This window comes from Diadema setosum, chromosome 17, assembly GCF_964275005.1.
Source record: "Diadema setosum chromosome 17, eeDiaSeto1, whole genome shotgun sequence".
Taxonomy (NCBI): domain Eukaryota; kingdom Metazoa; phylum Echinodermata; class Echinoidea; order Diadematoida; family Diadematidae; genus Diadema; species Diadema setosum.
The window spans coordinates 16518814-16533095 of NC_092701.1; the positions used below are offsets into that span (position 1 = coordinate 16518814).

Genomic DNA, 14282 nt, shown 5'->3' on the forward strand with positions numbered 1-14282 from the left:
TGGCGATAGAAAATCGTAGTCTGTACCATTCACATCATCGTTGTTAATACGACCGCTTCCGTTACTGCAGCACAGATTAGTTCGCCCATCTCTTTACAGTCAATTACAACAATTTTGGCATCCATGAAAAGTCAGTGTTTCATCCTTCTTTTGGGGGGAGCTCGTGGCCTTTTCATGCCTGCTTCTTGATACAAGTTGCCGAAATCAACGGGCACTTTTACACTTGAGGGGACCTCCGGATTATCTTTAGACTTTTGAATTTAAACAACTATAAACTGGTTATACATGTACTGGGCATACAGAGTTTTGAAATTTATAACGATTGGGATGAGAAATAAGAATGTCTTAAAAATTCATAACAAATCGCAATGAACAAGGATGATGACATAGAAATTTCATATAGGAATGCATGATTGGGTGCTCAAGGAAGCAACACAAAAGAAAAAAACATGCACACATTCTACACAGGTGAACTTGCAAAGGAATTTCATTGCCACATTACTGGAATGTGTGAACCCTATGTCATCATCCTTGTTCAGTGCACTAGTATTATCTTGGTTTTTTTTTTTTTTCTCCAGAGTATCGGTTTATCTGCGAAAGGACAATAATATATTCCACAATCAAAATCTTTACTATAGATGTATGCATTATACTACATGATGTGAAATTATTTAAATCGTCTGGAATACCACTTTAATAATAAAATCAAACGAACAGAATGGTAAAGGTTCCATCGAAAACGGATCTGAAATATGGGAGATCTGGAGTTTCTAATGCCATATTTTAACACAGTTGATGTGCAAGCTAGAGTGGAGAACAATACTGACGCCATCCCCGTATAGACCTCCCATTGACAACGAGATAAATCTTCACTACTTACCCTGCTTTTATGACATAAAATCAAAACGCAAGTTGCTCCCTTGGCATCAAACTATTGAAGTTAGTAGTAGGCCTAACTTACCATACATGACTTAAAAGGGCGAAATAGGTAGTTGCAGCTACATTAAGAAAACACGATATTTATATTAACTGTATGCAAACCCTCGGGAGAGTTCTGAGGTGATGACATTACCAACTCTACTGCATGCATGTGTGGTTGCGATCAGCATCACTATCACGTGGAAACTTTTACAACACATAATCCACGTCTCATCTTGATGGAAGTTAGTATACTTCTTTTCACCTGTTCATCTGATTCTACTCTATCTGATTCTGATTTTACTCTATTCACCAAAATCAACTTAACACGATGTGGAATCCTACTTGAATTTCTCCAAATACAATCGTAACCGTGATTACCTCTGCCATGTCTGCACTTGAAAAATACAGCGTCAAGCCAACTCATCTGATACGGTGCATTCTACGCAGGTCCACTGTGACAAAACTGCGTGCTGACAGGCACGTCAAACACTGTATCAGTACACATATCTATTCGTTTATTAATGTCACATTATTATGGTCATGTCACACACGATATATACTGTGATCTTCTACATCACAATATGAAATACTCAGAATAAGAATATTATGATATATGCAGCCTCTTGTAAAATTCTGGTCCCATACTAATAACTGGCTATTTAAACGAGTATGATAATCATTTTACAGGTAGATAAATAACTTACATGGTTAGCATTCACTTCATACTATTCAAATTAAATAGATTGATTTTCTTTCTGTTGTAAAACATCTCCATGACATCACCTTTGCCAGTTCTTTATATACAAAGAGTCCAGCTACTGAACATGAGCATGTAATACAGACCCACATGCGAATTTGGCAGGTTTCTTAGACATTACGATATGACTTGACGCGGACATAAAATGCTATCAAGTTGTAAATACTGCTAAGTCTGTTTTTATTTGGAAGCAACCAACATTACATGAAGAGACACGGATGCACATCAGACGAAGAGAGTTATATGAAATAGCGCCATCACTCTAATGACGGTCGCAGTTCAACGGAGGTGTGACTGTGTCCACCGCCAACACGGAGACACACAGTGATGGATGTTAGGTCTCTCATGGGTAGTGACATCAGATGAGCCGTGTGGGTCACAGCCTTCTCTTTCGGTTCAGGAGGGACATTCAATTCATTCCTCATGCATTTCCATACACATTTAGCATCACACCCGCAACTTGCTCTTTGGGTGAACACTAGGTATGCGCCATTTGCTTTTTGACGGGGACGTCATACTGATTACGGAAACGTAGAATTAAAATAATTATCGTCTGCGGTCATCACACGGTGACATTCACGTTTTGAGTTTGATTCTGGCATTAACAATCATAGATAAAAATGTCATTCTCCTAAATGCATACTTAACTCCTTCGGCACAGATGCAGAAATAACGTTAACGACTGATAAATCGAGTTTGACGGTACATAGCAAATTTTCAGCCCCACCATGTGTTCATTGTCAGCTTCTAGATCTTTCTCAAAAAGAGCGACTTTCATGAGGACGACGGCGACCATCATTTACGACCCCTCGCTCCCGATCGGCCGGCGATGTTCCGACATGACCTGCAACAAGTCTGACTGTATCTCGAAAAGCGGCACAAGTCCGCCTGTACGATAAGATTACAGTCAGCCGTCCTGTTGTCTTGGCAACTTTGGTTAGAAGGACCTAATAAGAGGATAAGGCAAAGGAGGTTGGTCATACGAGGATTGCATGGAGTACTACGGTGTATGTAACAATTATTTCATGTCATGTTATGTGCACTGTCATAACAGTTTTGAAAATAGATAATGAATAATGAATAATGAATAACATTTATATAGCGCTTAATACTGATGTTTCTAAGCGCATCAAATCGGGGAAAAAATAATATATATAACGTAAAAACAAAATACAGCGTAAAAACAAAATAGATGTATGGGCTTTGAAGTTGCCATGCCGTCAACAAGCATACAGGATATAATTCCTGTCAATATAAAAGGTCAATTTAAAACACTGAGCAAATATGCCTTCTAACATTCTAACAGTTTTGGATTTTAAACAGACTTTGTTTAAAGATTAGGACGGGCGGTATATGATGACCCTTTCTATCTTTGAACCAATCATAACTTCTTCACATATTCTCGTCTCCGCTCGCACTTTAACGTCAGGGAGTTTTAGATTTTGACGCGCGGACGTTTGAGACGACGCTTGTGCTGGACGTTCTCCTCTCCCCTGCGTCGCGTTGAAAAGTAGCTTTAGATTACGCTGGGACGCAACGTATGGAAAATAAAATGGAGCCCCCATAATTATGATCGGTGCATGAAGTAGTTCACTACTTTGCAAACTGTGCAGACGTAAAAATTGCCCAGTACGCGTAGTGAAAAACTAAGGCGACGCAAGCCAAAAATAGATCGACTTGACGCGCGCTTCTGCGCATGCTCAGAACATGTTTTTTTCCTCTGAACGTCCCCGTCGCGAAAATCTAAAGCTCCCTAATGTAACGTGGTGAAGGCAATAGATAAATAATGAAGGAAGGTTTCTGAGTGACAAGATGTATCTTAACTGCAGTCAAGATATTACACGAGAAGAGCATCACTAACAAACAAAGCTATGACGCTAAGAATTGTTTGTCTGACGTGAAATTGGAATTTCCTGATTGGCACAGATTAACTTACAGCGTATCATAGCATTGCAATTGAATATTAATACTGTGCGATAATTTTGTTCACAAGTCAACTGTTTTAATCTTTCACTTTTGATAAGTTTAAGTTAAAGTGCCCATTCAAAGATATTACACACAAAAAGCAACTATTTTGTCCTTTACAAGATTCTAGCATAAACATAGCATATAAATTTGTGACAAATGGTGATTTTCTTTGAATGTTCACTTTAACATTGGTCTTTTTTCTTTGTTCTGTTTACAAAAATGAGCATGAAGTGAGCTGATCATGGGTAGGCTCATGGGGGGAGGGGTGTCAAACCTAATACTTATTGTGCTGATACTCCTGTCGCAAACACAGACAAACACTTGTCATCTGGTTAATAATCAAAATCAAATGGCTTAACTTAAAATATTTTGGTTTAACGTATTGCAGCCACACTCTGGCAAAATATTTGACTGTTGTTTAGAAAGGACTGGGACCTACCAAATGATTGGAAACAAGCAATGAAGATTAAACATATTCAAAATGATGAGTTTAGAATGAAGAAGGAACTTGAATGGTCGCAATTGTTGGGAATTTGCTCTTTTGCAAAGTATAGGTTTTCCCGACCAATTTCGCACTTTTGTCAGTCCATTTGATAAAAGGTTCATTCAATTTAGCGAAAATCCTCGTCACTGCACATTCTGTCATTCAAAATTGCAACTTGTTCGTTCAATTTAGCATTTCGGTCAATGAAATTCGCACATGTGCCTTTCGAATTCGTAAAACGGGCATTCAAATTGGCACGTGCTCTTCAGTCATTCAAATTCGCCAGCACTGGTGGAAAATGGTATTTCAGTCATTCAATTTCGCGTATGAGCAGTCAAATTCCAAATATGTTCATTCAAATTGGCGTAATGTTATTTCTATTTTGAAAAGGTGAGAACCGTGATTTATGCGTATTTTAAATGTGAATTTTTGTTTCATCCACACACTGTTAAGTATATAGTAAAGGTATCTTTGACCATAAATAACTCAAATTTGTTGTTCTGTGACGCCCCTCTTCTTCCATACATGTTATCAGAACTATACATGCCATGCTTGCACCAGTACCATAGATTCACTTCACTTTCTTATGTCCAGTCATGGCAGCACGAGTTAGATACAGGCTTATCTCTCAAAAAAAAAAAACCAGGGAAAGAATCATAGAAGCATTTGAGGTAATAACCTCAAAATGAAAATAATGAAACATGCAGATGAAAGAAATAATCATGTAAATTGAAACCTTCTTCTCCCAATTATTAACAAAACAAACTTAAGATCAATGTATCTGTGAATGAAATAATGCTATCGAACATTATAAACACATACACTTATTTTGAAAGTACTGTTGCAAAGGTTATATCAGAATAAAAGCATAAACGTGTCTGCTAAATTGACTGCAGTAAATGCGAAATTGGATGCCCAAGAATGAATTCGAATGAACAAGCGCAGCGTTTACGGGATCACGTGACTATATCGTGCTAAATTGAATGAACGATTTGCGAAATGGTGCTTGTCTTACGAATTTGAACCGAAAAAGTGCTGATTCGAATGATGTAAAAGGTAATTTGAATGCTCCAAAATGAATTTGAATGAAAAGATTATAAAATTGAAATACCGAACATGCCGACTAGGCTAAATTGTGCTAAATTGAATGCAGCAATTAGGAATTGGACTGAAAAAAGTGCGAAATTGGCCGGGAAAACCTATAATATATTTTTTTGGAAGAATGACAGGAGACCCCGACAATACGTGCTTTGTATATCTCAGCTAAGAATGTACCATGACTGAAGATAAGTTTTGTATTTTCAATGATTATCAGTTCAATTATAACGGTTGATAACCCCAATCCCCTCCCCCATTCTGTCATACACCCTTATATGCTTTACATAAATGGGCGAAGTTCTAGTAGTCCAGTACCAATCTAAACTCACCGAGATTGGTAAGGCCCTGGGATGTGCAGGCTGGTCTGCTGCACTCTCTCTGTGACGGAGGTCTAGTGCGAAGGTCACAGCGGTCACTGAGCCGTCCACTGACCAGGCACTGCACTGTCCGGCTTTGTAAACCCGTTCCACAGGTCACAGAACACTACATCATTTGACAAAAATATATCAAATGCATCACATCATTTCTGATTTTCCTTTACTTCTCTTTCTATCGGTGATTTAATGTTTTGATTGACTTTTGAATACAGATAAATATAATCTTCCCATTTGCTGAATAATGATATAGTTAAACAAAAGAAATGGACTGCTAAAAATGTTGAACTATGCTAATTTCGCACACAAATATAGAGTAAAATTAGTGAAACGATAACGACACGTGTTTATGATGAGAAAATCCGAAGCCACCATGTCTGGTATTCCATGACAATCCATGGTGTCCTTTAATGAATTGCCGCAATATTGGAGAAGAATAGATTGAGATATCAGAGGACTGTCAATCACCTGTTCATCAATGTCTCATTCAAATAACATGGATACCCCTGTATCCAACATTCTCAATAGCAACAATCTCATCAAACAAGCGACCATTGAGTTGACTGATAGGAGGAAATAGGGATAAAATACATGTACATAATCATTTGTGACAATAATTATGTTTGACATGTAACGCACTAGTCAGGACACATGTACACGTCACTCACGTTCAGATTCATAATTATCATTGCAAGTTGCAGTGAGCAAAAATGTTCTGATGTTTATGGTCAGGATAATTTATTACAACAACGCAGATGTAAACATGAAAGGCATTGCGGGTTAACAAATACAAGGATTACAAGTGTTCTGCTTACAGTCGGGCAACATTTCATATTGATGAAACAACAATTAGGAGTAACATGGGAAAAATCTTTGTTAAATATCCTGGAAACATTGTTAAAAATTTCAGAAAAAAAAAATCCTCGAATTTCATTCCCAGGGTCAACACTACCAGTGCATGCCACTGCACACCCCTAAAAGCTCGGTCACACAGCCAAAACACGTCAAAAAAGTGGTCTCCCGTGAAGCAGACGACGTTGTTCGCGTTGATGTCGACTTTAAGACGAGTTACGGTCGATTTATAGACGTGGCAGGACGCGGGGAAAAATTGGAACGGCGTCGGACGCGATAAAAAGTTTTGAACTGCTCAAAATTTTATTCCGCGGACAAGCACGTTGTAAAGACGTGCAACACACGTGATAATCCGTGTTCCGGCAGTGATTAAAACTTGGGGAGACGTGGTAAGACGCGAAAGTTTAGCAGTCTGTCACGGGCAGAGCACGGTCATCTGACGCGTGTTACGCGTTGGTATCACGGGAAATAGCGTGTTTTTAGCGGCTTATCACTGACAAATGGATTTTTCCGCGTACATACACGTGGCTGGACGTGGTTAGCCGTGCTTAGGCAGTGCTTCTGCAGTGGAACAGCCGCCAACGGCCATACCCCGTACAAAGCACGGCCAAACCAAAATTGACCAAAAAATTACCACTTACGACCACGTCCACCAGATTTTCATAACTTTTTGTACGTGATTTAGACGTAGAGTGCTGTGTGACCGGGGCTTTAGATTGAACAAGTGGGATCCTGTAGAGAAGGCATCTAGCCCGTACGGCACTGGCATATTTCCAAGGAGAATGAGGACTTACAGGTTTCCAACTGTACGACACCCAATCGGGTGCCCTGCGCTGTGGGCAGCTAGCCTTCATACACCTGGCCTGAGTCACGGGCTGCGGCTTGTGGACGCAGTGCGAGTTCGGGTAGACTGTCATCCGATTATCACCGTTGATACCTGCGCAGATGATGTCTCTTCGTCGAAAGGCACTGCGGCAGTCTCCCTCGCACTGCGTGGTACCATGCGGGTTGGATAAAGCCGTTATTAGACTTTCTGACAATACGTTGATGTAACTATCGATACCAGAATAACAAATTTTGCATCTTACACGCATCAAATACAAAATATATAGACGAATCTGAACTACACCGACTTTGACCGATACCATTAAAATTTTAGTCAAATTATGTCACATGTGAAAACAAACTTACATCATACAATGATGAATAGAATACATCGTTTTATCATTTATTGCACACGATGCAGTCAGTGATTTTGGAACAGTTCAATGAACCTCCTCTACGAATTCTTTAATAACGCGCATACATTTGAAACCGGAGAGATAGCAAGTGGTTATTAGAAAAAGGTCAAAGGGTAACCAGAGGGATGTTTAAGGGTGAAAAGAGGAATATCAGGGGGTATCCAGAGCGATGCTGAAGGGTGGCTAGAGGGATGTTGTAGGGTTGACCACAGGGATGTTAACGTTTTGCAAAGGGAAATCAAGAAGGACGTCGAAGGGTAATGAGAGAAATGTCTTGGTGCTTCCAGAGTGATGTCAAAGGGAATCAAGATGAGTGTCAATGGGTAACCAGAGCGATACATAAGGGTGACCAGAGGAATGTCAACGTTTTACCAAAGGGAAATCAAAGGGTAACCTGATGGATGTCAAATGGAAGAAGATAGATGTCAAAGGGTAACGAGCGAGATATCTAATGGTAACGAGAGGGGTGTCAGAGGGTATTGGGAGGAATGTCAAACGGTAACCACATGGATGTCAAAGGGCACCAAAATGAATGTTAAAAGGTCATCAGAGCAATGTCAAGGAGTTAAACAAGGGATGTCTAAGGGTAACAAATGGGATGTCAAAGCGTAACAAGAGGGATGTCAAAGGGTAACCAGAGGGATGTCGAAGGGTAACCAGAGGGATGTCGAAGGGTAACCAGAGGGATGTCAAAGGGTAACCAGAGGGATGTCAAAGGGTAACCAGAGGGATGTCAAAGGGTAACCAGAGGGATGTCAAAGGGTAACCAGAGGGATGTCAAAGGGTAACCAGAGGGATGTCAAAGGGTAACCAGAGGGATGTCGAAGGGTAACCAGAGGGATGTCGAAGGGTAACCAGAGGGATGTCAAAGGGTAACCAGAGGGATGTCAAAGGGTAACCAGAGGGATGTCAAAGGGTAACCAGAGGGATGTCAAAGGGTAACCAGAGGGATGTCGACGGGTAATCAGAGAGATGTTGAAGGGCAATTAGAGGGATGTCAAAGGGTTAAATGTACGATATAAAAGAGTAACTAGAGAGATGTCAAAGGCGAATCAGAGACATGTCAAGGGGTGACCATAGCAATGTTGTCGGATGACAAGAGGGATGTCAAAGGTAACAAGAAGAATGTTGAATGGTAGCGAGAGGGATGTCGAAGGGTAACCTGAAGAATGTCAGAGGGTAAGCAGAGGAATGTCAAAGGGTTACCAGAAGAATGTGAACCAGTAATTATAGTGGGATGGCTATGTGTATGCAATCAAAAGATTAAAAGGTCAACTGGTTTTCTCACCTGTTGCCACGCCTGCGGCACCCAGTGAGGTTGGCAAGAGTTCCCACCACACAGCTGACGAGTCAGTGGCTTGTCGGTTATCCTGCAGTCTCGGTCCTCCATGACTGCATTGGTACTCTCGGCCACACAGAGTACACTGCGAGCTTGTATGCCGCATGCCCTAGGACACTAAAGCATAATGGAGGTATGCAACAAGTTTCTATGAAATGACAAGAACCGTTGGAATGGCTGATTTTGACCGAGTTTTTCCATTTCAGTTTCCTTTATAATGTATGACATAAGAGTCACAGAATTAACATAATCTGTAGAGCGTTTTGCATAGGAAGATTAGACTTGATCATGAAATGGAAAGAGTACAAGTTGAATTTAGTGAATCCTACTCAGAAAGTGAAAGGCTATCACTTTTACTTGTCATGTCTGTAATGAGAGAAAAACTCCTTCCTTGCTCTGACTTCGTCCTGTTCTTCCCTCTACATTTCCTCGCTGTAGTATTTGTTATGATAATTATGCACTCAGTATGTGATCTTTGAATAAACTCATACTTATAACATTCATTGTGTATTTTATTTTCATCATGCCATTTTTGTTTACAGTCAACTTATGACAGTAGTATCATCTTTCTATTGTTAACGTCACCAACAATGGGACGAAATTCTTAGGATAGGTCAAAAATGGTCCATGGGAACAATAGGGACTGGTTTCCGATGGCCATTCGGAAACCGTCTGTCTTGATCAATGAATTATTCTTAAAGGATTTCATAATTGAAGGACCAAATGGATTAGCTGTCTTCCCGGATACCTGTGCTCCCTCAGTGCATATACCTATTAGTATTCGCAAGTTTCTACATTTAGAACTGAAGACGAGCACACAAAATTCTTTAAAGTGATCTCTAGTGTTGGAAAGAATGATGTAATGAACAACTAAACTTGTAAATTAAGCAATGTTCATGCAGCAGTTCCTAAGAAACATAACAATAGATCACCATTTAGTTTTAATCAATATAAAATGTATTTAAAAGATGTAAATATAACAGAAAATGTTTAGAAAATTTGTCCTAGGAGGTGAATAACAGCCTGTATTTTACAGCTATCATATCTGAAAATATCTACCCATTATTTCACACACCCCAAAACACTAATTCATTACTGTTCTTTCCCATGCAGTATACTTCTTTTACTAAAAGTAGAATGCACGTAATATGCGTTACTCTTGAGGGCAGACATACTTAATATTTTTCGAAGTCGTGAATGCAGTGCTTACCCGACTCCATGATGACATGGACCAAGAACACTCTCCTTTGTTGCACGTTCTCGATCGAGCTGGTCGCTGCGACATGTCACAGCCACTTGTTTCAGAGCATGTAACTTGTCGGGTTTCCTGCCCTGGACCGCAGGGTGTTGAACACTGAAACGAAGTTCATGATGGAGAAGGAATCAAATTCAATTGCTCTTAAGACTATATAAAATGCATTGTTAATCTAAAACGTTATTAATATATTTCAAAATCTACGATGACTTTCCACTCTCTTTTAGAGCACAATTCAACAGCCGCATATTTCAGATCGTGTATGAAAATAAAGACTTTGTCACGATGAACTTATCATTACAACCCGAACTCAGAGACTCCCTCGATATCCTTCAAATTTGGACAAATATGATATGAAACTTTTTATTCGTCATAATCTATTGGGTAAACTGAACATGATTTTTGTATGATGTAAAGTTACGGATAGAAATCAATCTGATAGAGATTTTGATACCTGTGACCAGTCGGAGACGATCCATTGAGGGCCGCAGATCTGTTCGTCGCAAGGCGTGGTGACGTTGGGTTTGTTCGTCTGGTTACAACGCTCATTGGGCACTGATGTGTCCAGACCTTGTCCCATCATCAGCCAGCAGTGCACTGTCCGGAAGCGGAAGCTGGCTTTACAGTCCCCTACACAATTACTCCACGTACCAACCTCCCATCTAAGACACAGCAAAGACAAAGAAGTGGTACAGATTGGTCAACACCTGTGGTTATCACTTCTGTGGCAGGGTCAACGTACAGTTGGCAGATGTTCCGCCGAATGTTAGAGATCAAGCTTCAAACATGGCACGTGACCTTGGTCACCTCACCTTGGTTCACACGGTCGCCCAGAGCACTCTTTGGCAATGACGTCAGGTTTAGTGTCTGGATCACACATTGTATCTACGACCTGCTCTTCATCCACGTCAACACAGTAGGCATAGTTTCTGATGATACCTGTTAAACAATCCACATAGAATTCGTAACTGTCGTTTCCATCAAGTCATATTTATGGTCATCAAGGAATGGTAAAGTACTATGAATCATTAATTACTATCAAATCACTGACGCCTTTTCTCTAAATTCGTCTTTGAGATAGTCACAAAAAGAATAGCTATGGAAGCACTTTCGGTGACCAAATCCTACCACAGAATCAACTTGCTGAAAGACGCTTTCAGGCATTCTTTAATGGGGCTGCTTGGTTTAATGCCTAACAAATTCTGGATAACCACAAACAAAAAATGAAAGCCCAGCCAGACCGAAGAAGAGTATCTAGTCCTTAGTACTTTAGATGATTCTTGTTCATATACTGAAACTTCCAATTTAACAGTGCTCTGTAGTCGAAATTTCTGATTTTGATGTTGGCATGTAGAATCTGAACGAGGAATACATGGACATCTGTTGATATTGCAACTTTAACAACTACATAAAACAAAACAATCACAATAAAACATTCCTGCAAAGCCAACTATACACCATCCCGCAAGCCTTTCTAGAAGTCCGCCTGTACTATACATGGTGTCGTACTATCCATGGTATCCACTCTTCATGGTATTCAAGTAATCCGAGGAGAAGATGAGGCCGTGTGATTATTTTCTAGATCTGGGGATGATACCTACCTCTTGTGCAGGTGGCACTACATGGCATAGTGTCCGTGATCCTCCAAAAGAACTCTGGAGGGGGTGTTGTTGTCGTCGCGAACTCAGTCGTCATCTCTGTCGTCATCGCTGTCGTAATCATTTCACTGGTGACGTCAGCTGTTGTTGTAGATGCTAATGATGTCATCAAGGCAGTCTCACTGGCGGTGATCATGGTGGTCATGAGCTCCGTGGTGGTGGTGGTGGTGGTAGACGTCTTTATGCGGACTAGCTCAGTGACGCGGCGACCAGACTGAGGCTTCGTGGTGTATCTCACTTCATTATCGATTTCGGACGAGTAAAAATCTCTTTCGTAGTCTGATTCAGAGTCATCGTCGATGTCATCAGGACCCTCCGATTCGAAATCAATCTTGTTGTCGCCTTCGTGTGGATTTACGATGGGATCGTCAATGTCGCCCAAGTATATGTCCAGCTCCTCTGTGGACGTCTGGAGGGTCGTTACTTCGATCACGGTTCGGTCCGCATTGGATTGCCGCCGGGATCCGTCCGTCCGATACGGCGGACCGTACTGAAGACCTTCTACTTCGGCTGTCCCTGGTATAATTTGGTAATGAAGGAGAAATTATGTCCTACCATGATTTGAACAACAGTTGCCATCTCATATTAAAGCAAAATCATTAATTGGGTATGGGTAATGGGTAAAGCCACATGTAGTTTAAAACATTACTCATATTTAAAGATTGTGCTAAACTTTCAAAAGCAATTTTATGACGTCCATGAGTCATTTGGTAGTTAAACTTTCACAAGTTGCGAACTGAAATCGATTTTTACAAGGCTAGATTAAATTTCTTGAATTAAGAATTTCCCACTCTGCATTCAGGACAGCGTCATAAAATTGCCATTACAACTTGAGGAAAAGAACATTTTAACACACCTCGTCATAAGAAAGGATTTGAGAATCTTTTGGAAATATTTTCCGTCTAAAAGAGTTTAGTACAAATGTAGTGATTATAACTGATCTATCTTCAGTCAAATTGTCTGCCGTGCCTCTGTATGGCAATAAGATGACGCTAATAAGTTACGCCCTTCTCATTCTCGTAAGGAGAATATCTGAGAAGTGTCAAACGCTTGCCACCGTGTTTACCAACTCGTTCCTCGCTCCGTCTATCTGTACCTTCATCCCTCCCGACAGGGTGAGTCAGGGACGACAGATCAAGGTCCTCCTCCTCCTCAAAGATACGATCGTTTCCTGTGGTCTCCAAGGCGGCGACCTCTGCCCATCCCATTGGCCATTCTCCACCTTGCATTGCCGGGGAATTTCCCCAGACCTGATCTGGTACTCTGTTGTTACTTGTGCTATTAGCGTCTCGACTGTTGTTTGGTCTGCGCGCACCATACTTGTCGTAGTCAACGCCTCCAGAGTTCCCTTCGTCTCGGTGTAGTGTGTGTGTCCTATCTTCATTCTGTGAGGAGTGTTCATCCACGCCCCGCGAGGCGTTCACTGCCTCAAGAAGACCTACACTGACAGGGATTCTTGAGTGATCGCTTTCATCACCAAGACTATTCGATGCATTTCTCATCGAGTATTGTGTTCTGTTTTGAATTGAATCTTGCACGTTCCACGTCAGCGGTTCATCCATAACATCTGGTCTGTGGTCCATCTTGTTGATTCCTGAAAACATATCTCCCTTCAGACTTGCGTAGGTTATATTATTTGGGTGATGTCTCCGAGTTTCCACACTTCCCTGTTCGTCTAATGATTCCAAAGGGTTTTCAGTAGAAAATAACAACTCACTCACAGTTGGGTGATAGTAATTCGGTTCTCGAGAAACAGGGCCCGGGGCTGCCGTCGATGCCTCCAGAGGAATGACATACTCGTATCGTACTGTGGTATTGGCATCGTATACGAAGTTTAGAATCTGAAAGCGGAACGAAAAGTTAAATAAAAAATGTTATGGACTATGCAAGTTAGTTCCTTGTGCATTTAAATCGGTGCTTGCCTTGTGCTTTAAAACTAATTCCAAGTTTTAGCTCAGTATTGTAACATAGCTTACATTGCCATACTTTTAAAAAATAATAAAACATACGATCGTGCTTAGGTGAACATTTGACCAATGACACAATGTACACAGTCAGATCTCCGGATTAAAGAAATGACGAAAATGAGATGGAAGTGAATTCGAAATGTAAATAACAGTTGTCATGACCAACAAATCATTTTGATGCTCTACAATCTCAATCACATGAGATTTAAATGACTTTCGCGTATAAAGAGTTACAGGTATGATATCCGTTCCAGGTAAGATCAGCCAACAGACATTGGTATCACTCGTTCCTTTATAATGTACATGTTCCGCTCTGACGGCTAAGGAGATGCACATCCAGATCACATATTGGTGGGATCCCACCAGGG

The 14282-nt window shown here is 40.7% G+C and overlaps 1 protein-coding gene across 1 annotated transcript in view; it reads right to left on the reverse strand.

Annotated features, from left to right (window-relative positions):
• Positions 1-573: 573 nt before the first annotated feature.
• The window catches only part of LOC140240771 (ADAMTS-like protein 2), a 39008-nt gene continuing 25299 nt past the window's right edge, over positions 574-14282 (reverse strand). Inside the window, exons 9-17 of the mRNA XM_072320543.1 lie at positions 13014-13788; positions 11891-12463; positions 11102-11228; positions 10744-10951; positions 10245-10388; positions 8984-9151; positions 7249-7443; positions 5558-5711; positions 574-2625 (exon numbers count right to left, since the gene is read on the reverse strand). Coding sequence (XP_072176644.1) covers positions 2474-2625; positions 5558-5711; positions 7249-7443; positions 8984-9151; positions 10245-10388; positions 10744-10951; positions 11102-11228; positions 11891-12463; positions 13014-13788 — 2496 coding nt within the window. The 3' untranslated portion in view covers positions 574-2473. The remainder of the gene's footprint in view (positions 2626-5557; positions 5712-7248; positions 7444-8983; positions 9152-10244; positions 10389-10743; positions 10952-11101; positions 11229-11890; positions 12464-13013; positions 13789-14282) is intronic.